Raw genomic sequence first — 23658 nt, forward strand, 5'->3', positions numbered from 1 at the left:
TTGAAGTCACAGTCACCATCCGCAAAATGGAGTCGCGGAAAGGGTCCGTGACTCCTTAGGAAAAATCTTTTAAAAAAATGTGAAGTTGCGGACACATATAATTTTTTGTTATATTTTTATTATTATTATTTATAATAAAATAATAATAATATAATTGAAGAGGCAGGAACACAGAGGGGTGGTGGCGCAGTTGGCTAGCGCGTAGGTCTCATAGCTTCTGAGTGATCCTGAGGTCGAGAGTTCGAGCCTCTCTCACCCCACAATCCGTTTTAGCCCTTTAGAATTGCATATCATTTGGTAGATACACAATAAATATAATATAATCAACAACTCACGTATGCTTTTTAAAAGAAATTAAAAAATATATACATTTAATCAAAAGTTCAATAGGTTTAGAAAAAAAATAAATTAATTAATTAATTTTGTCATATTTTTTTAAAAATATATATTCAAAAAATTGATATATAATTACTTATTTTTATCTAAAAATAAATAGTTAATCACTTGATTTTATAATCAAATTAATGAAAACTTTTTATGAATTTGTTTTGTGTAGTTATTGTACTATTCATTACTTAAGTTTAAACTTATAAAATATAATAAAAATTCAACTATTTAATTCACTGATTATATTTTACTTTATTATAATTAAAAGATATTTTTTTAATTAAAACAATTTTAATTAAATTTAAAATGCAAAATTTTTAAAAAATAAATTCTTTGAACTAAATATACATACATATAATATAAGGGCAATATTGTCCATAAATTTAATTTCAGGGGATAAGTGTTATATTTATTAGTTTAGGGGGGGTAAATGTTACATCAAGATTAGTTCAGGGGGGCAAAGTGTATTTTACCCAAATTTTTTTTGCATACACGCTACATGTACAAATATTACATTATTAGTTTTATCTAAGAAAATATTTTATACACGTGCCGTGTATATATAAAATGAAATAAAAAATGAGAAATGAGTTGCAATAAATAATCCAATCCAGCTCATAAGATTGCAATATGAATGCCCTTCGAATGGCGAAATTATATTTTTAGTCACATAGGATATATAGAATAGGGGCAAAATACCTTTTCAGTCCCATAAAACAAGAGTAGAATTTGTTTTGGTACCACAACTTTGGCAAATATCGCTTTTAGTCCCATAAAACTCAAATTTTCATTAAAAAAAATGAACATGAAGTATACATATAATGTGCATGTCTATCAGTTGTATGAACAATCAAGTTGACAAACACGCACATTGTATTTGTCCTTGTCGTCTATTTTCTACATAAATTTAGATATGAGACTAAATATATTAGAGTTTTTAAAATTTTAAAACTATTTTAAAAATTTTATAAAATAGAAAATTAAAAATATCACACCCTTAGAATCGATCTTTCTTTCTCAACAACGCAATAGGCAAATTAAGTGACTGTTTAATAGATGCTTTTAAAGAAATCAAACACACATGAAGGAACCCTAAGATTCCCCATTTTCATTTCACCAATTCCTTAATAGATGCTCTTATAATTGTTACTTCATTTATATAACATAACAAATACTCACACCCATAGTCATAAATTTTTCCAACCCTTAGTGAGAGTGATAGAAAATGAACTCTCTTCTTCCCGTAATCTTGTTTATCTATCTCCACTTCATCCTCACTATGACCAAACCGACCTTAACGCTAGAACCCGCATGCAAGACCCGTTGCGGCACACTAGATGTCAAGTACCCGTTTGGCACCGGACCCGGATGCGGGTCGCCCCGTTTCCACCCCTACGTCGCCTGCTCGCCCGACGGCACCCAACTCCTACTCACGACCCATACCGGCTCCTACCCAATAACATCCATATCTTACGCAGACTCAACCCTAACCATCTCGCCACCATGCATGTCCAACTGCACGTCCATGCAGCCCGCTCCGCCCAAATTTGGTTTGGATTGGGCCGGCCCGTTTCAGCTCGGGTCGTCAACTTTCATCCTCTTAGCATGTTCATCCTCCACGATAAAGGGCAACCCGATTTGCGACCCGTCTTCGGCCTATCTCTGCCCATCCATCTACACCTGCCCCGGCGTGGTCTCCCTCGGGTTGCCCTTGTTTCCACCCACGAATAGTTGTTGTGTGTACTCGCCCGCGAATCTCAACTCGAATGTCGAACTGGATATCCGGGAGCTGAAGTGTGCAGGTTATACCTCGGTCGTTTCACTTGGAGATTTGCCTACGAATCCGGGTCAGTGGCTATATGGGGTTGCCCTGAAGTATACGCTGGGAGGGCTGGATAGTTACAATATTGCCCCTAGTTGCCGAGCTTGTGAAATGAGTGGAGGGGTTTGTGGGTATTCCCCCCCACGTAATTATTTCGTCTGCGTGTGCGCGAATGGCAACACGACAACAGATTGCTACAGCTACAGCTGGATTATTACTACGAGCTCGAGCTTGCAATACAGCAGTAAGGATATTATCATCTAGAATTATATAAAATAAATTAAATTATTATTTTTTTAATTTTTTTAATTTGTTTGTTTAATTTGCAGGAGATTTGCAGCTGGGAATTTTGGCAATTTTTGTTTTCTTCATAGTAATTTGACTAAATGAGAAATTAACCATTCCGAGTAATTATCTATTTATTTAAAATTATAAGTGTTCTATTTATATTTCACTTCACACATATATCCACATGTTTTATTAACTTATACATATATATATATATATATGAAATAAAATAGATAAAATTACATTCCCCTCCCCTGAGGTTTAGTGTACTTACACGCAGACCTCCTGTGATTTAAAAATTACATCTAATAGCGAGGTTGCTTCTATATAACTAATAAGTCCTTTTGTTAGTCAAAATTCACTGAATTTATTGATATTAACAATAAAAGTTGAATAGAACTTGATATGTACCTCTAATTGACTTATTACTAACTTATTGCAGGTCAAATAAATTTTTCTGACTAAACTAACGTTGAAGATGTACCTCCTCACGTGCATTAATGTGTGAAGATGTATAAAGGTAATTTGATTATAAAATAATTTATTGACATGCAATAAATCAATACTAAGTCAATTCGAAGTAAATATGAAATTTTTATCCTATTCTTTTATTAAGATCAGTAAATTCGGTGAATTTTAACTAAGGGAGGGACTTATTTGTTAAATGGAAGCAAACCTCGTAGGTATTAGATATAAATTTTTGAATTACAAAAACATCATATATATACGTAATTATATCAAACTTCAAGACAATGACGTGTAATTATTCTAATAAAATATAAAATGAAGTATTAATTTAAAAATTGAGAACATAAAATTGGGACCAAAAGGCAAAGAGTGTCTTTTGTGTTTGGCCATCCTTTTTCTTGCTTTTGTAGATTCAAATCCAATATTTAATTCTGCAAAGATTTGATGCTTTTGGTGAAAGATATGGGAAAAGAAATAGGTGAGAATATTATTATGTCAAAGAGGAATAAAGTAGAGCAGAATATGATTCTTGCAATATCAGAATATAGATGTTTTGTTCTATCATTTCACTCATTTATTTCATTATTCAAAAATTCAACTATGTCTTAAAATAAGAGGCAGATACATTTTACAAATATTTGAATGTGCGAGTAAGTCGGTATAACGCTTTGATCACGTGGTTTGACGGTATTAGAATTTCAAATAACTATAATTTTTTATCTGGCTGTAATATAGGACAATCTACCTATAATTTTGATTGTTTTCAAAGTAGAATCCAACCCCTCATGAGGGGTCATAGTTCGTTCGGAAATTTTATCATTTCGACCAATATTATGGTGATTCTTTAAATTGATTTTATTTTTCAGTCAACTTTATATATTTTTTTCTATTTTTATGGTTATCTTTTGAGCCTGATATTTTTTGAATTATTGTGAATGTGGTAGGATTTTTTTGTACCGAGTTTCATGAGCTTTTGAGCCTATCCAAGTTTTCAAATCAGTTTCAGGCTTCTTTTACTTAAACGTGAATCAATACTCTTTCTTTTAAATATCTAATAACTCTGTCAAGAGATTCATTCAATAGTAAAATTATTTTATCTTCAATTTGCAAGAATATTGAATATGTGTTCTTATTATTCTTTATTTTCAATTGCTTCCGTTCGACCAATCAGTGTATGAGAGAACACATTGCAAAGAACATTACATTTATTAAATGTTAACATTGGGATTAATTTAATATATTAGATCTTTTATTGTAAATTCATCTTATATATAGTTCATATTTGCAGATTATATATATATTATAACGTTAATTATACGTATAAAATTCACATTATCTGTATATTAGAAAATAATATATTATACTATTGTATGATATTAGATATAACATGAATTTAGAATAATAATGGGTTGATGCTCTTTTTATAAACCTCATGTCCCAAAAGGACTTTGGCTTAGCCCTCTCAAAATTTAATAATCATTACAAATTGATCAAAAAAATTTAAATTAATATAATTTATTATTGTAGGTTAAATACATATCATGACATAAATATAATTAATTCTTATAACTATTATTCCGACAACAAGTGGCAGCGTGAAATTTATGAGTCTGCATAGTTTGAAAATATTGCAAAACACTTCATCATTAATATCAACAAATATCTCCCACTCAATATAACAAATTATCAAGTTATTCAGTCATTCATCACATATCTTAATTATTTCACAATTCGATTTTGGCAATGTACATTGCTGAAAAAGTTCTTTCTATAGATATTGTTGCCCACAGATAATATCAACGGCAGTTCAATAAGACGCCACATGAATGAAAAAATCACTCAACAATCTTGACAGGAAGACTTGAAAAAATCAGGACAAATTGAAAACTCAAAACTTCGCCTCATTTTGAAGATATATATTTTGAGTTAGTCTTTTAAAAAACAATATTATGAGACGAAATATCATCATAATAAATCTTAGCAAGATGCATATATAAGTTTCGTAGTCTCTTAATAACAAATTTATCCATTCATTTAAAGTTAAAACCTTCATTTATATTTCACAATCAATTTTTATATTTAAGTTTGTTTATCTGTCCACTTGAATAAAATATATGAAGAAACACCATTCCTTCTTGGGCTTTCTCGTCAATTTCTCGTAATATGTCAAATAATTGGCTTATAATTTAAAATATATATATATATATATATATATCAAAATAGGCATTGGGTCAAAGCCTTCGTCCCAAAATCCTGTCAATACCAATCCATGCCTAAGATCACATAAGAAAAAAAGATTATTAATCATAGGCCAATAGCCCTTTATTTCGGGCCAAGCCCGATTAGCAACATGGCTTGACAGGGCTTGGAACCGCTACCTTTACACGTACGAAATACAGAACTAACTTTATAAATAATTAAGCAGCATTTGATATCCATAATCCGTTGTAGTCTAGATGGTTAGGATACTCGGCTCTCACCCGAGAGACCCGGGTTCGAGTCCCGGCAACGGAATTTTGACTTTTTATTTATCTGCTATTCATACATATTTCCTTTGTCATATTGTCAGCAACTCAAAGGCATTAATGACGAGTAAATTACCATGCATAGGGGAATTAATTCATATATTTTTAATACTTGGTACAATTTTTTTCCGGATTTGTAGACCTTAAATTTCCAATTTCTATCTAATTTTGGACATAGATAAAATTATATATGTAAGAATCAGGGTAAATTACATTTTTGGTCCCATAAGTGGACTCGATTCCAATTTTAGTCCCATACTAAGGGCAATTCGCACATTTGGTCCCGTAAGTGGATTTTTTTTTCAATTTCAGTCCCGATTGGGGATTTCCGTTAAAACTTAACGGCAGCTGCTGAAATCCGTTAGGTGCTGTTAAATATGAAGGGAAAGCATGTAGAATTGGAGGGAAAGCATGGAGAATTGGAGAAAAAATCAACAACTTGGTGGAAATTACACTATACCCTCTTCCTTCTAAAACAACACCATAAGTCAAGATACAACCAAAAAATAAACTAAAACAGTTTGTCTTCGTTGTATCTGTGCAATTTTGTCCTCAATTCTATTCAGTTTTCGAAGCAATCCGGGTATGATAACCTTTGTCCTTGCACACATCGGCAGATCTTCCCAATGAAAAAAACTACATCCGCTTCTTTTTTTTGTATACCCAAAAAACCTCCTACCTGAGTTGTCGTCGGTCCATGAGGTTTTCAAAATCACAAGCCTTCCACAATGACAAAAATTTTCTCTATTACCAGCCATATTTTGTGAGATTTTTTTCTACTAAATGCAAGAGAGAAATGAAGAAATGGGATTTAAATAGAAGGAAGAGGGTATAGTGTAATTTCCACCAAGTTGTTGATTTTTCCTCCAATTCTCCATGCTTTCCCTCCATATTTAACAGCACCTAACGGATTTCAGCAGCTGCCGTTAAGTTTTAATGGAAATCCCCAACCGGGACTGAAATTGGAAAAAAAATCCACTTACGGGACCAAATGTGCGAATTGCCCTTAGTATGGGACTAAAATTGGAATCGAGTCCACTTATGGGACCAAAAATGTAATTTACCCTAAGAATCACTTGGTTAAAATAAAATATGTTGTCACTAGAAATTATATATCTTATCACGACTCACTAGAAATATATATTAAGTGAATAATTTATACCTTGTCACTATATAAATATTAGGGATAAGAGTTATATATAAAGTTACACATTTCTTGTATAATGACAACAAATTGTTTATGGGTTTAATGTAATTTACCCCCATGAATGCGGGATTTGTAACGGCTTTTTTGAAATAATTTTTGTAGCAATTTTGAAAAGAAAAACAATTACTGATGTCACAACTTTTGTCAAAAGAATTTGGAACGGCTTTTCTTTTCGTGAAAGCTCGCCGTTTCAAAATCTGTTTCAAATGCAGTTTCAAATATATAATTCGCCATGGCCGTTACAAATACCGGTATAAATTTTTTACCACTACAAATTTACTATGATTTTGGAACGGCCATGTTGGTGTTTGTAATGGCCACTGAAAAAAAAAAAAAAAAAAGAAGAGCATTCGTTCCAAAAATTGAATATAAAGCCATTACAAAATAAAGTACAATTGAATTGTCTGCAAGCTGTTTCAATAGCCGTTCCAATTATTGAAATACTTAAGTTTATAATATTTTATGAATAACTTATTGATTTTTAAAGAAATATAAAAATTAATATTGGGAACGACCAAAAATTAAAAAAAATATGTTACGAAAAAGTTTCAAATTTACAATATTTGGCAGATCTATTTTGGTGCCTACTCAAAGTGTGGAGGGAAATTGAAATATTGGAACGACCATTATATAAAGTCGTTCTAAAAATCGGTACAATTTATTGGTTTGGTTGAAATTCTAATTTTTTGGGGGCGGGAAATCCAATTTTCGAATGGCCGTTCAAAGATTAGTGTAAAAAGTCGTTACAATTTGTTAATATAAAAAATCGTGTAAAAAGTCGTTATAATATGTTTTTAAATTTCAAAATTTATGTTTCCAAATACAATATCTTAAAATTTATGTACATGAATTCATGCCAAATTTAAATACATATAAGATTTATTGAACATTGACTCGTTTATTTATTCATCTATTATTTTCATTTAATTAAACAAGGGGGTAAAAATCTAAGGTGATTGTTCGTTTTTTATTTACCAGATTTTCAAATGAAAATTAAATGAATATGGACAGATGGCTTTAATCCACTCAATAATGTCTATATTTACTGCACACAGAATATTCCCCCTTGTGTGCATTAAATATAGGGCAAATTATAGTTATTTTTATTGAAGTTTGGTATAATTAAAAATATTTTTTATTATTTAAAAAATTATAAATACTTTTAAATTTTAATTTTGTATAATTTTTGTGTGAAATAAGAATATATTTGAATTAATTATTGATATTGTATTTTATATTGAATTATGATGCTAAATCAATATATTTTTAATCATAATACATAAAAACTAATATATTTCACCTTTAATTACTGTTTGAAAAACTGAAAATAAACATAGAAACAAACTAATAAGTTGTAAAAATTGATAGGAAATTGATTATAACTTTTTTTTTTGGCTTGAATTAATTTAATTTAGAGATAATTACACTCTTTTTTCTCGAAGTTTGTCGTAATTACATGCAGAGTCGCTGTGGTTTGAAAAATTACATCTAGCACCCCTAAAGTTTGCTTTCGTCTAACAAATAAGTCTCTCCATTAGTCAAAATTAACTGAATTTGCTGATATTAACAAAAAAACAGAATGAAAATCAATATTACCTTTGATTGACTTATTACTCACTTATAGCAGGTTGAATATTTTTTTTTTTTTCTGACTAAACTACTTTTATAATGGTGAAGATATACATCCTCGCATGCATTAACACTTGAAGACGTATGAGGGTAATTTGATCATAAAAAGATTTATTTGATTTGTAATAAATCAGTAATAAGTCAACCAAGGGCAAATATAATTTTTTTTTTCAATTTTTTTTTTGATAATATAAGTAAGTTTAGTAAATTTTGACTATTGGAGGGACTTATTTATTAGACAGATGCAAACCTGAGGAGTGCTAAATGTAATTCCCCAAATTACAGAGAATCTACGTGTAATTATACCAAACCTTAAGGGACGAAAGTGTAATTATCCCTTTAATTTAAAATTGTTGAAAAGCACGAGTGATAAGTTTAAAACAAATGTTTCAACTTATTTTTAATAATTAATAAATTATTATTAAGTTGTTACACATATTCTTTGAGATAATTACATTCTCATCCCCTAAAATTTGGTGTAATTATATATGCATCCGTGGCTTGAAAAATTACATTTAAAACCCTCGAAGTTCACTACTATCTAACAAATAAAATTTCTCCATTAATTAAAATTCACCGAATTTGCTGATATTAACTAAAAGGTCAGAAAAAATCTATATTTATCCCTGATTGACTTATTACCGACTTATAGCAGGTTAAATAAATCTTTTTATGATCAAATTACCTCATACATTTTCACGTGTTAATGCATGTGAAGAAATTTATCTTCACCATTATAAGGGTAGTTTAGGTCGAAAAAAATTGTTTGACCTGTAATAAGTCAATTAAGAATAAATTTCAAATTTTATTTATTTTTTGTAATTAATATCAATAAATTTAATGAATTTAATTAATAAAAAAATTATTTGCTAGACGGAAGCAAATGATAGATGTGCTAGACACAACTCCTCAAATTAATGATGATTTACATGTAACTATTTATATATTTATTTTTTTGGGTCGCATTGTATTGTAAAACGGAAAAGAGCAAAAGGAAAATCAGCAAAATGAGTCTTTCGTCTCCGTTTCCTTCTTTCGTGTTGCTTTTAGGCGTTTTGCTCCTGAAAATAGGCACCAACTTGCCAATAACATGGCCCACTTCCACCAACAATTTCTTCATTCTCTCTGCGAGAGAGAGAGAGAGAGAGAGAGAGAGAGAGAGAGAGAGAGAGAGAGAGAGAGAGAGAGAGAGAGATTGCTTGCTGTGTCACAAACTACACGCACTACGCAGCCAAACTACACGCAGCAAGGCATTAGCAAACAGAGGTTTTTTTTTGAGAAGCTTATCTCTCTTTTTCTTCTTTTTGCTTTGGATTTGCGCCAAAGTGCATAACGCTTGTTGGCTTCACCTCTCCTGCAGAATATAGCTGGCCCCTTTTCTGATCCTTCGCTCTGGTGCTTCTTCTCACTTCGTGTTTTGGTATTTTCTTGAAAAGTTTCACTCATAATGCTCACGCATGCATATAGAAACTGTGCTCGAGGGGATTTCTGTCGTTTTAGTGAAGGTAGGTGTTTTGTGTTGTGTTCTTGAATTTTATTAGGTGGGAATTTGGTGTTGATTTTGTTCTTTAATGCTTGTAGTAAAGATTGGAGCTTTATGTGAGAAAGAGTTCATTTTGGAGATATTTGCCATTACTTGAGTGTAACATAAACCTAAAGTTGAGTTTTTTTCTCGGATTTAATTAAGTGCAGGGATAACAATTTGGAAATTGAATCGGCGATTTATGACTTTGACTGAAATCTGTTAAATGGATAATTTGTTGAAGTGGCGTGATACTTTGTTAATCTCGTTTCTAACTTTTTACTTTATCTGCAATCCTTGAAATTGTTTCTTATGATAACTACTTAATGGATTCTTGGAGGGTTCGGAAATTTATCTTATGTTGGAAAGACGAGTGTTCATCATTTGTAAAATGATTTAGATGAATCTGGTATTTTCCCCTTAAATTGGCACTTTGTAAAGATGAATGATTGGGTAAAGATAATTTGTGTCAGAAATTAATTTTCCAGTAGCAATGGAAATGATTTTTATGCTAAGGCCATTGTCAGTTGGCGTTGCTGTGAATGTTTCGACAGGGAGAAATTATCATAATTAAGTTTGTGGAATGTTTTTTACAGATTTCTCACTCACTGGTTGCTCATGCACATAAGGTCTGCAATGCATTTTACCTCAGGGAAAACTCAGAAGTGGGTTCTAAGTTGCTATGCATAAGTTGATTTGTTATTATTGAAGATGGACCTGGTCATTGGAGTCTTAGCATTGGCATATTTATCTTCTTTCGTGGCCCCTGATGCACAAGGTATTGTTCCTAAGTCATTTGTTAAGTCATCTCACTAGTGTTTTATGAACAGTTATCTCGTGAATTTCTAGAATATCTCTATTGTCTCCTAGGAGCAAGTACAACCCATTAGCTTGTAGGCATATGCATACAAATTTAGGCATATGTAGCTTTTGGTTTTTGTCGTATCCAAGTATGGGCTTTGCTTCTTTTGCCAATTGTTCCCCGAATATATAAATTCCGAACTAACTCTTCAAATTGATGCAAAACCTTAGACAAATTATTCTTGAGTTTGACATGGTTTACTAAGTTTCTGCACAGGATATTTATGAGCATGACAAGCTTATTGCTGTATGATGAGTTCATCAATATATGTTACGATTATTTTAGGAACTTACTGACTCATGGAGCCTTTTTCAGGAGATGCATTGTATGCTTTTAAAACTTCACTTAATGCTTCAAGCAGTCAGCTCAGAGATTGGAATCCAGATCATGTTAATCCTTGCACTTGGTCCAAAATTGCGTGCGACGGTGAGAAGCATGTAACATCAGTGTAAGAAAGTTTAGATCATGTAGTTCCCCTCTCAAATTTCTGCCTACTTCAATATTGTTTCTGTGAATGCGATTGCTTGCCAGGTGTTGAATGATTTTCTCCCGCATTACATCTGAATTTAGATCTGTTTGTGAATTTCATATATATAAAATAATGTCTGATGATTGCATACTATCAGGATATTGCCTAATATGGGATTTTCTGGAACCCTGTCACCAAGAATAGGGATCTTGAAGATGCTGACCACACTGTACGTTGCGAACTTTCAGTTTTACAATGGTTTGACTTATGCTGATTTTAATTTGGTTATCTCAATTTCCATGTTCTGAAAATCTATTTAACTATTTATTATCTGTTTTATCCTTTATATGAATATTAATTGAGTTTCGTCACATACCATTTTTTCTCCTTATTATGAAAATTTGGCTTTTCGTGATTGTGTGCCCCCTTTTCCATCTAGTTTAGAAGCTGACCATGTGAATTAATGATAAATTGCTTCAGATGCACTAAACTTTGTCGTCGGAATGCTTATGAATATTAGTAACAGAAACTTTTCTTTGGAAGGAATAACTTTGAGCTGCCTATTTTCTTAACGAGAAGACATGGCAAAATTACTATCAGTTTGCCAGTTGGAATATTAGAGGAGACGAGATGTAACCTATTGCAATCTATTTGCTTTTTTTTGTTATGACTGGCCTGCTGAAGACCGAATTTTTTGCAATTTTGACTCTCAAGAGTTCATATATATCTACTGATTCTTGAGAGTGATGATTTAGAAGCTCTTCCTTTGTTTTCTGTGAATCACCATTCTGAAATCCGTTATTAATTGTTTATATTCTAGTCGGTATGTGGTGGGTGCTTTACTCCAAAGTACTTCTGTTTGTATTATATTATGGCATATGAGTGCACTAACAAAATAGCATTTAACCTGTGGGCCATGTGAACATTGTTCATCTAATTTTTCGATTGTTATTTCCATAAGAAATATTTTGTCTTTAGTTGTTCAACGAGAAGCTTTTAAGTTGTTAATATCATTTTGCACTTTAGCTCCTATTTTCCAGCCTAATTGACGTGGATCTTCATAACTTTCATTCAGTGATTTGCAAGGAAATGGCATAATTGGTAACATACCTGAAGAGCTTGGAAATTTGACAAGCCTGACTATGTTGGATCTAGAAAATAACCATTTAATTGGAGAAATACCATCTTCCCTAGGCAATCTGAAGAGGCTCACTTTTCTGTAAGCATGCAATAAGGCATTCACAAGCTTTTCTCCTTTTGGTTTATTCATGTTAAAGTGAGATGCACTTGTTCAACTGAGCAGGATTTTGAGTCAGAATAATCTCTCTGGATCAATTCCTGAATCACTTTCAAGTCTTTCAAACTTGACGGACCTGTAAGTGACAGACAACGCATAATAATATGTGCTTCGCTCATTGTATCGTAAAGTATATATCAACCTTAATTCAACTTCTCTTTACTCAACATTGATGAAATCTCTTGCAGCCAGCTTGCTTCAAATAGTCTAAGTGGACAAATACCTGAGCAGTTATTTCGGGTTTACAAGTACAAGTATGGACCCCTTCCAACTCTCTTGTGTTTGTAATGCGTGGACTAGGGACCTTGGTCGTGCTTATGCGCATGTTAGCGCATATGTAATTTATATTTAAGTATGAATGGTTGCATATGCATGAGACCAGTTTCTTCTATTGAAATTTAGTTGCTTCTTTCAGTTTTACAGGGAACCAGTTGAATTGCGGCATCAATTTTTCCCCACATTGTGCGTCTGGAAATGCAGGTAGATGCATTATTTACCCTATCAGTCAGCACTGCATGTCTAACTCGTACTTGTTGGATGCAAATGGTGTTTTGTCTTGGATAAATGATAGATAAAATCTTTAACAAAGACTACTGGAAGTCTCTGGGAAATACTACATTCTGTCTCCCGAAAATATTCAATTGTTAGAGATAATAAGGTGGAGTGTAATTAGCTGTTAGTTGCCAACTGTGCAGGTCGTTCAAGAAAATCGCGGACTGGTATGATAGTGGGAATTGTTGTTGCGCTCTTGATTATTCTACTTCTTGGATGTTTTCTCCTGTTACTTTTGTGGAAGGGTGGACATAAAGGCTACAGGCGCGAAGTCTTTGTTGATGTTGAAGGTTTGTTCTGATTATAGTTGGATAAAAGCGCTATGATACATTTTCTTTTCTTGTTCTTAACTAGTTTCCAATGTGCAATTTACTATTTTCTTCATCATGTCGAGGGATGTCATCTTCATCGTCCGTATTGTTCACGTACGAATCAGAACGTCAAAGTTGTGTTAGCATTGCTCTTTAGTTCTTGATTTAAGTTGCGTATGATCAGGTGAAGTTGACCGGAGAATTGAATTTGGTCAACTGAAAAGATTTGCCTGGAGAGAATTGCAGCTTGCTACAGACAGTTTCAGCGAAAAAAATGTCCTTGGACAAGGGGGCTTTGGGAAGGTTTATAAGGGAGTTCTTGCTGATAACACAAAGGTTGCTGTCAAACGTTTGACTGATTTTGAGAGTCCTGGGGGAGATGCAGCTTTCAGGCGTGAAGTTGAGATGATAAGCGTGGCTGTCCACAGAAATCTTTTACGTCTGATTGGCTTTTGCACCACGCCATCTGAACGCCTTTTGGTTTACCCTTTTATGCAAAACTTGAGCGTTGCCTCTCGTCTCCGAGGTATTCCATTTTTTGCTTTGATACTCAACTAAAATGATATTTTTCACTTTGGTATCAACCCGTTTTGTTCCATGGTTGATTTTACTCTTTACTGGAACCTACTTCATGTGACCAATTTTCTTCTAGTTAAAACTACTCTTTTTCTGCCTCTGAAGGATTATGGTGCTTTCTACTTTTCGACTAAAAGAGAAGTAAATACAGTGTCAATATGTCAAATGAGGCAATCAAACTTCTGTTCGTAAGAGTAACTTGCGCCAAGTTTACATATTGGTCGAGACTCGAGATTAGTTTGTAGATTCAACAATATGACTCTGCAATTCTTTGTTTAAGTAGAGAAATCAAATTATATTCATTTTTTTAATTTATTGGATATCTAAGCAGAGCTTAAACCGGGGGACCTTGTTTTGGATTGGCCTACACGAAAGCGGGTGGCACTCGGCACTGCACGTGGATTAGAGTACCTGCATGAACACTGTAATCCTAAAATCATTCACCGGGACGTTAAAGCTGCAAATGTCTTGCTGGACGAAGATTTTGAGGCTGTTGTTGGCGATTTTGGCTTGGCAAAGTTGGTTGATGTGAGAAAAACAAATGTAACAACTCAGGTAAGAGGAACGATGGGCCACATAGCTCCTGAATACTTGTCCACAGGAAAATCATCAGAAAAGACGGATGTTTTTGGCTACGGGATCATGCTTTTAGAGCTCGTGACTGGCAAGCGAGCTATAGACTTCTCGCGCTTGGAAGATGAGGACGATGTTTTGCTTCTTGACCACGTAAGCTACCAATCACATATAATTATATTTCAAATATTATGTATTTTATATAATTTTTTATGCATTTTCGAATAATTTTGATGAAATTTATATACATTTACATCTTCCTATTATTGTCTTAGTATGAAATTATGTATTTATCGTTATCTATCTATTGTCTTATATAACAAAAAAGAGGGTCAAATCTGTGGTGTCTTTGGGTCTGTAGGTAGTTTTTCTTATCCCTATTTTCTCTCTTTATCTATCAAACTTAAAGTTTCTCTTCATTTCTTTTTCCAACATTTTATTTATCTTTTGCTTTTGCTCGCTGATCTCTCTTTTCCCCTCCAATATTTTTTTTAATCCTTCCAACTTTAATATGAGTTTTAGAAATACTTTTCTATATTAACTAAAAAATAAATAAGTAGAAATATAAAATAAATTTATATTAAGAAATAAACAACTAATATATTAATTTCTATGCGCATGCATTTAAGTGTGCCATACATACTAATACTAATATCATAATGACATATGATGCTATAAAAGCCTGTATTTCGTGTGATTCACTTTGAAGGTCAAGAAATTGCAGCGAGAGAAAAGATTGGATGCCATTGTGGACCAAAACCTATGTAGAAACTACGACATCCATGATGTGGAGATGATAATTCAGGTTGCACTACTTTGTACTCAGTCTTCACCAGATGACCGTCCAGCAATGTCAGAAGTCGTCCGCATGCTGGAAGGAGAAGGGCTTGCCGAAAGGTGGGAGTTGTGGCAGCACCTTGAAATCACAAGGAGGCTCGAACATGAGAGGTTACAAAGAAGATTTGACTGGGGAGAAGATTCAATTCACAACCAGGCTGCTATTGAGTTGTCCGGCGGGCGATAAGGTAACTGATACAAACCATTGTGCAAACTTCTCCTAATACTGGTCTGATTAATGAACCATAATTCTGCAATATGTTCCTGTACTTGTGTTCTGCTGGTTCCTTTTCTTCTTGTTTTATCTAGTCATTTTAATGCCTCCCAAAGATCCCTTTCTGATTTCTGCTTCACACATGGTTCTAATGATTCAAAACCGTTGGACTGCCCCAATTCAAACCGCATTACAGCTAGCGGGTTAACAGTGGGTTGGGTTGGTTTTAGGCTATTTTCAAAGACTGCATTTTGGCAGTCGGAATTGGTTTTATATTAGTAGACTGTATAGACCGCGTTCGACCTTATTATTATTATTATTAACAACAACAACAACAATAAAAATATATGTTACAATGTTTTACAAATTTGTATAAAAATGATAATAGACAAATTAATATTAAAGACAATAATAAACAATTATGATACTCATTAATAACTTTTATTTGTATTATAGGGTTAAATATAGTTACCATACCTAAATTATCTACTCCACATCAATTACCACCCTAAAGTATTAAAACTTTGAAAAAAAATCCTTGACCTTTGCTTTTTAAGTTTGGTCTATTTTACCTTTACAAAATTGTTTTGTTAAAAAAAAAAAAAAAGATGTTTTTAAAATGCTAAAATCACCATTTGTCTAATTTTAGTTAATAAATAATTCATTTATTAAATAGATATTTTAAATTATTAAATTATTTATTTTAAAAAAATTATCCCTTCTTCCCTAGCTACCCCGCCATGCTCACCCTAACCACCGTTTTATTAAAATATCTTTTTAATAAATAAATAAATTTATTTTATTAATCCTAATTAGATTTATATAAAATGCATAAATTATTTTTAATTTTCATTTTAGTAAAACTTAGTTATAATAAAAATAGAGGATAACTAATCTTTTAATTTTAATAATTTCAAATAATATCTACAAGTGTGGTAAATTTTTAATTTAAACTTATAATCTATTAGTTAATTTTATTTATATATTGAATAATTTAATATTTTAATTATTAAAATATATAATTTTATATAGAGATGTCATAAAAAAGTTAATAAAATAATTAAAATTTAAAATAAAAATTGGTAATAATTATTAAAAAAATATATGGGGTCATATTACTAATCTTCATAAATATTACTTTGACACCCCTTGTACCTTTTGATAATTACAGAAACACCCTAAGGGCATTTCTGTCCTTAAAAAAATATTTTAAATGTTGACCTAATCAACAGGGGCTTTTGCTGGTTTTAAAAGCTGCCAGGGGTGGTTTCTCTAGTTTTTTAAAAGGCAGGGGTGGTTTGTGTAAAAAGACAATAAGTGAGGGGTGTAAATGTAATTATCCCTAAATTTTATAAATAATCAATTTATGGAAATACTTAATTTATTAGTATTATGATTATGTATTTAATTCATTTTAATTGCTAGTCTAACTTGTTAAATTATCTTTTGATTCCAATAAAAAAATGAGAATCTTATTTCATTATTAAATTTAAAATAAGATTTTCTTTAGTTTTGGCAAGTTCAATTTTTCTACATTAATTTAAGATTAGTTTGCGAGCTTTTTTATTTATGAAAATATTTTTTATAATAGGGTAAATTAAAATGACCTATCGTGAGTCTGTCATATTTACAAATATTCCCTCGTTTTTGAAAAATTACAAATACCCACCTAAAAGTTAGAAGAAATTATGTTATCGTTGGATGGAGGTATGAAATTGTTAACTTTGCTCTTACTATATTTTTTCTCTTTTTTTAAAAAAATAAAAATTTGTAAAATAATTGGACTGGTTAGATGGAAAAATTTGAAAAATTATAAAATTATCCACTTAGTCCGTAAAAAAATTAGAAAAATTATAAAATTATCCACTTAGTCCACAAGGGCATTTTGGTTAGTTCACCAGAAAAAATGGATGGAAACTTAACGGAGAATAACGGACTGGAGTAATTGGTAATTTTTCAAATAACGAGTTGGTATTCCTAATTATGCCAAACCTTAAGGGAGATCGTTGTAATTTACTCTTTATAATAATAACCAACATCATATTAAATGTTATTAAATAAATAGATAACTATTTAGCACCTTACACATAAGAGTAGATTTCATATATATTAGAAAAGTAAAAACACATTTTTTCTCTATCAAAGAATCAAACCACTTATCTTAAATGTTGGTGATTTGTTTGTTATGTAAATTTTTACTTGTGATCTTACAGTACTTTTTGGCACTACATGTCTCATGTATTTGGAATAGTTGAAGTCTAAAATTTACTTAATTTTATAGATGAGATGACTCTGCAAGTTATAAGAATATCAATTTTTTAAGGATGACAAAAACTGTTCCAACCCAATCAGACCTCAAAGTGCAGGTTTGATAGTTGTCGGATTGGGTTTGAACTAAGATTTTTGAAAACCGCAAATAATGTGTTGGACCGAAGAATTAATACTTAAATTGTCCAACCCGGCACCGTGTGCACTTATGCTTACACATTTATATGGGACCTTTGCATCTGTATATGTCTCTATACCTCGCATAGTCACAAGGATATATAGCAAACTTAGTCTAGATGAAACTGACAGAGGCAGCGCTGCTATGTCAGGAGATTAACCAATACTTTTGTCACTTATGCCTTGGGGAAGCCAGGTTGCCTGCTCTGTTTCTGTCTCCAAATGTTTGAGTTTGCTGACTAACTCCTCAGACAGCTTGATATCAAGCATATCTGAGAATGTATAGCTGATTCATGACGTAGAGAATCATCCATTCGGTCGTAGTTAAGCCATAAAGCTGATCTCCCATTGAGATCTTTGGGTCCCTGTCCAAGTACTAAATAAGAAAGGGTCATTGTTTTTGCGTAGTCCTAAGAAAATGTCTTCTGCAATTATGCATTTTCTTTTCCTGTTACTGCTTCTTCTTTTCATCCTCTTTCTTCTCGCCCTTCTGAGGAGGAAGAAGAAATCAATCGTTAGATGCGAACTCCCACCAAGTCCTCCAAAGCTTCCTATAATCGGCAATCTGCACCAACTAGGGAAGTTGCCTCACCAAAACCTCTGGGAACTCTCCCAAGAATATGGCCCTGCTATGCTGCTACAGCTAGGTAGTGTCCCCGCCTTGGTCGTCTCATCTGCTGATTTTGCAAAACAAGTCCTGAAAGATCATGACATTAGCTTCTGCAGCCGACCAAGATCACCCGGGCCAAAACGGATTTTCTATGGTTTCTTGGATGTGGCTTTCACTCCATACGGCGACCACTGGCGCAAAACGCGCAAAATATTCGTTCACCATCTTTTGGGTCCGAGGAGGGCTGAGTCCTTCTCGAGTGCGAGGGCAGTAGAAATCCGTCACTTAATCAATTATCTTTCTGCAGCCTCACCGAATCCAGTGAATCTTGATGACAAGATTTTTGATTTGGCTGATGGAGTTCTTGGTGCTGTTGCATTTGGTAAGAGCTATAGAGGGAAACAATTCGAGGGACAAGTGCTGAGAGAAGTTATAGTCGAAGCTATGCATATGATAGACAGCTTCTCAGCAGAGGACTTCTTTCCAAATTTCTTCGGTTGGACAATAGACCTTTTAACTGGGCACAAAGCAAGGCTGGATAAGTGCTTTCACAAACTTGATGGCTACTTAGAAATGGTGCTCAATGAGCATCTCGATCGAGAAAATACACGTAAAGGTGATGATGATGACGACCTAGTTGATGTCTTGCTTGGTTTGTCAAATGAAGAAACTGGCCTTCCCCTAAGCAAGGAGCACATCAAGGCTATTTTCATGGTAAAAGTGTTCGATAAAATCCTTTCTTATGATGTCTTTTTTCTGAGGGGCTAATGTTGTCTTCTTTTCAGAACGCATTTCTAGGTGGAGTTGACACAAGTGCAATAGTCATAATCTGGGCAATGTCTGAGCTCATTAGGAACCCTCAAACAATGCAAAAAGCTCAAGCAGAAATCAGAACAAAACTCGGAGCAAAGCCAACACTTGAGCCTGATGATCTTGGTAAGCTCACATTCTTGAAAATGATAGTTAAAGAAACCCTACGGCTGCACCCGCCGGTACCCCTCTTACTCCCCCGTGAAACCCGGCGTACGTGTCAGATACGTGCTGAAAACAACAACATTTACAATATTTCCCCTCGGACGAGGGTTTTGGTCAATGCTTGGGCAATAGGGAGAGACCCCAACAAATGGAATAACCCTAGTGAGTTTTCGCCCGAACGGTTCAAGGGGAACGAGGTTGATTTTCGGGGGCAACATTTCGAGTTTGTGCCGTTTGGAGGAGGGAGGAGAATATGCCCTGGCATAAGCAACTCCATTGCAACAATTGAGTTAACATTGGCCAACCTTTTGTACTGGTTTGATTGGGAAGTGGCAGAGGGTATGAAAGTGGAGGAGATTGGTAGCTTGGAAGAAGAGGGAGGAGTCACTACGCATAAAAGAACAAAACTCACTCTTGTGCCTATCAACTATGCTTGGCCGTGAAATGTCTTTTATGGGCTTGGACTGTTGCATTTTTGTAATAAATTTCTGGTGTGGATTTATTATTTTCATCTGAAATTTGAATTTAGTTTGAAATAATTTTTTATTTGCAAAAAGGGAAAAAAATGATTTTATTTTTTAATAAAAATGATAAAGTAGGTTCACATTGAAATATCTTAGTTTTAATTAAAAATAATTTATAACTGTAAACATATTGTCTTAATAGAAATTTAATATTTCTAAATACTAATATTTTAGACAAAGTAAGAAGCAGGGTTCTGTGCAAGTATTCACTACTTTGTACATCACAATAATGATGTAAATTAAGTTATTTAATTCTCAAGTAACAATCTTTTCCCCCTCTAATATATATATAGGGATATTTGCATTTATATTTCTGATTTATGATTTGTTTATACAAATCATGTATATTTTTTGTATAATTACGGAATCACTTTTTACAGTAAAAAAAATAGGGGTAGTTTGTACAATAATGTTGATATTTTTTAGAGTGTATGTGCAATTATCCAAAAAGTAGGAATAATTGTGAACATGATGTTGATGTTTTTAGTAGGTGCGTGTATGTGTTATTATTTAAAAAATAAGGATAATTTATGCTAACAGATTATATGTTAGAGGGTGTAATTGTAATTATCTATCTCTCTCTATATATATGATACTTGTTTTCCGGAGACATTGAACATACAGAGGGTGCTTATTATTACTTATGGTCTGTGGAGTTCAAATGTGCAGATAAATTAGTACTCCATCATAATTTTGTTTTCATGAATGTAATTACATGATTGTATTAATATTTTAATAAAGTGAGTAATATATTAATTCAATTAATTTATTAATATTAAACTTATTTGATGTATGAATATGGATACGGACATGGCGATATGAAAATGATACAACACAGACATGGAAATTTTTTAATTTAGAACACAATACGGCACTAATATTATTAGAACAAAAAATTACTATTGAATGAATATTGGTAAATAATTATTATTAATCATGGTTAAATAAACATCGATGCAAAATGTACATTATTCACCATGAAAACTATTTTTGCCATGACTATAAGCAATAATAAATATTTTTGCTATGACAATTGTTATAGAACACTGCTAACATCCATTGCGTGATCGATGTTAATAATTATTTACTATGACTATTTATTTTTAATCATAATAATTAATCATGATTAAATATTAAATTTCTTCTAGTGTGGTTATATATAATATATTTTTTATGATATATATTCTCAATCCATCATAAATTAAAACATGCAATATAAAAAGTATCAAGTTAAAACATAAATAAGCATCTTTTTATATATGTAAGTTTTTAAGCAAAATACGTAACTTAAAAAATTTATATAATCAATTTATTTAAAAAGCAAAATAACTATCAAAATTATCAATCTTCAATTAAAGTACAGAAGGAAAATTTTCTATTAATATAAATTAGTTAAATAATATTATAACTATCTCTCGAATCTTTAAGCAAGAAAAATACGCAACTAGTATGAAAAATTAAAATTTGATGATGAGATTGTTGACACAAAATTTTGTATTTGCAAAATTAATTACGAGACAAGAAAAATATAGACAAATGGATTTTATTAATTCAAAGAAAAAGTGGATACAATCTCTGATTTGAAAATAAGCCCTTGATTCTTCGCTCAGAATATGGATCCAAGGGCTTGAAGCTTGTTCTTGAATGTAGATACATAATCTCTTCTTGATTTGTGGAGCAAACTACGCGTCACTTTGAAATATGATATTAGGGTTTGATGATTTGATGCTAAGGAAGACGTAGAACCTTCGCGGTTGCAGTGCTTCGTTGCGGCAGAGAGCTTTTGGACTTGAGTCCCTTTGAATTTGTTGTGACTTGAATCCCTAATGAATTTGTTGTGACTTGTGTGTATGTCTTCCGGATATGTTGTATGTGTATCTTCTCTTGACTTGAGTGGTGGAGGCCTTTATTTATAGGAATGAGTAAGGTTACAGTATCTTGGGCTCACGTCTGTTGGGCTTGTACATTATGAACTTTGACATGTGTTAATGTCTTAATGGATTGTATTTGAATATGTATTTTTGGCCCAACTTAGTCAATTCACCAAAATAAATAAGATCCAAATTTATGCGAATTTGTCATCTTGAAGCCGTAGAAAATTCAAATTTATTATGAACTTTAGATTGAAACTTAATTATTAATTATTTTATTTTGGACATTTAATTAATAATTTATTCCAAAATTTTAGTGTAAACAAATTATCATGGGACAAGAGGCATTCATACATTAAAAATCAACATTCATACAAGTTATTTTGAGTATATCCTTGTGAATCCAAAAATTGCTTTCTTTGATGTCCAAATAATTGGACTATATTCTGCCAAAGAATTCCAAGTTCCCAAAGAATTTCAAGTTCCCAAAAGATCTGGAGAAAGAGAGAGAATGAGAAAAAAGCGAATATATATATATATATATATATAATTCAATCTTAGCCAAATTTTTTTTTAAAATTATTAAAAAAAAAATCTCAATGTGTCCTTATCGTGTTAGACATCACGTCTATTTTTTGTTTTTAATTTTATATTTTTATATTCATAGATATTGTGTTCGATATATATTTAAGATGTACCTGATACTGTATCAGATGGTTTTTTTGCTAGTGTGACTAATATTTTGTCACTACTTTTATTTTTGTCATGACTATAAATAGTTTTCATATCGAATAAGTTAAGTTTTTGTATTAATTTTTATTTAAAAGCCCACAAAACTCGACCCAAAAGTACCTTATAATGCTAGCAATAATTTTTTGAGAATAAGAAAAGTAGTTAAGATTGGAAAATAAAAAAATATAAAGAATCGCCCGAACAGTGGTTGAAACGATAGAATTTCACGAGAATGACAACTCCACACAGTTATAGTTGGATTCTTCTCTCGAAGACGATTGAAACGGTGGGTAGATCGTCACGTAACTTTAATCAAATAAAAAATTATGATTGTTTGAAGTTCCACCATCAAATCATGTAATCACAGTACTAAATTTTTGACTTTACGCCTATCCAAACGTTCAAAAATCGCATCCACCTTTTATTTTACATCACATAACCAAACACGTTGTTACATGTATGCTTCATTTATCTCTTAATTTGGTGCATAAAAATATAATTTTTAGTATAATCTTATCAAATCAAATGCGTACGTATATGTGTTGCCTATCTAATATGTTGGGATGAAAGTTTTAAACACAACAATCTGAGGGGAAAAAGAAAAAGAAGAAAGTGATTTTCAAAGAATTTAAGATGGAGAAGATAAATGAAGTTATGCTTTTGGTTAAAAGGTATTTACAGTTGGATAAATCAATTGAATTAAACTGAAATAAGAAAAAAAAGTTGGTATTTTCCAATTTAGTTCGATTTTAGTGTCCATTTAAGAAATCATACTAATATTTTTATGTATTTTTATACTAATTCTATATAAATATTTATACATTTTAATTGTTTAAAGAATAAATATAATTATTATTTTAATATTTAATATTTTACTTTCTTTAAACTTTCAATAATGCGATTCGTCGAATATCAAACTGAAATAGCCAAGAACGAAATTAGTAATTAGCACTAAAAATTGA

The 23658-nt window shown here is 32.0% G+C and overlaps 3 protein-coding genes and 2 non-coding genes across 11 annotated transcripts; all 5 read left to right on the forward strand.

The window, feature by feature from the left end:
- The first annotated feature begins 175 nt into the window (after positions 1-175).
- Positions 176-260, forward strand: TRNAM-CAU (transfer RNA methionine (anticodon CAU)). Its single transcript is given in 2 exon segments — positions 176-213; positions 225-260. It is a non-coding gene; the product is annotated as a tRNA-Met (tRNA).
- A 1309-nt stretch (positions 261-1569) lies between these two features.
- Positions 1570-2644, forward strand: LOC105155215 (wall-associated receptor kinase-like 20). Its single transcript, XM_011071086.3, has 2 exons — positions 1570-2453; positions 2539-2644. Exons 1-2 carry the CDS (start codon positions 1613-1615, stop codon positions 2589-2591), a joined length of 894 nt encoding a protein of 297 aa, XP_011069388.2. The 5' UTR covers positions 1570-1612; the 3' UTR covers positions 2592-2644.
- Positions 2645-5406: 2762 nt separating this feature from the next.
- On the forward strand, positions 5407-5479 carry TRNAE-CUC (transfer RNA glutamic acid (anticodon CUC)). The gene has a single exon. It is a non-coding gene; the product is annotated as a tRNA-Glu (tRNA).
- Positions 5480-9341: 3862 nt separating this feature from the next.
- LOC105176451 (putative LRR receptor-like serine/threonine-protein kinase At5g10290) lies at positions 9342-19041 on the forward strand. Of its 5 annotated transcripts, none has more exons than XM_020698621.2 (14): positions 9342-9592; positions 9687-9831; positions 10445-10626; positions 11026-11158; positions 11337-11408; positions 12255-12398; positions 12483-12554; positions 12665-12730; positions 12892-12956; positions 13172-13318; positions 13524-13865; positions 14247-14641; positions 15198-15513; positions 18137-18275. In XM_020698621.2, the coding sequence occupies exons 3-13, from the start codon at positions 10560-10562 to the stop codon at positions 15510-15512; spliced, it is 1818 nt and encodes a 605-aa protein (XP_020554280.1). In that variant the 5' UTR covers positions 9342-9592; positions 9687-9831; positions 10445-10559; the 3' UTR covers position 15513; positions 18137-18275. The 5 variants fall into 5 exon arrangements, with proteins under 5 accessions (XP_020554280.1, XP_020554279.1, XP_011097557.1 ...); XM_020698620.2 differs by lacking the exon at positions 18137-18275 and adding an exon at positions 18902-19041 and having other exon boundaries at positions 9343-9592; XM_011099255.3 differs by lacking the exon at positions 18137-18275 and having other exon boundaries at positions 9343-9592; positions 15198-15612.
- Positions 18402-20080, forward strand: LOC105176452 (4-hydroxyphenylacetaldehyde oxime monooxygenase). 3 transcript variants are annotated; one of them, XM_020698622.2, is made up of 3 exons: positions 18402-18631; positions 18702-19308; positions 19380-20080. In XM_020698622.2, the coding sequence occupies exons 1-3, from the start codon at positions 18504-18506 to the stop codon at positions 20010-20012; spliced, it is 1368 nt and encodes a 455-aa protein (XP_020554281.1). In that variant the 5' UTR covers positions 18402-18503; the 3' UTR covers positions 20013-20080. The 3 variants fall into 3 exon arrangements, with proteins under 3 accessions (XP_020554281.1, XP_011097562.1, XP_011097561.1); XM_011099260.3 differs by having other exon boundaries at positions 18711-19308; XM_011099259.3 differs by having other exon boundaries at positions 18402-19308.
- The last annotated feature ends 3578 nt before the right edge of the window (positions 20081-23658 follow it).

This window comes from Sesamum indicum, linkage group LG13 (assembly GCF_026168435.1).
Source record: "Sesamum indicum cultivar Baizhima isolate 11 linkage group LG13, ASM2616843v1, whole genome shotgun sequence".
NCBI classification, from domain to species: Eukaryota; Viridiplantae; Streptophyta; class Magnoliopsida; order Lamiales; family Pedaliaceae; genus Sesamum; species Sesamum indicum.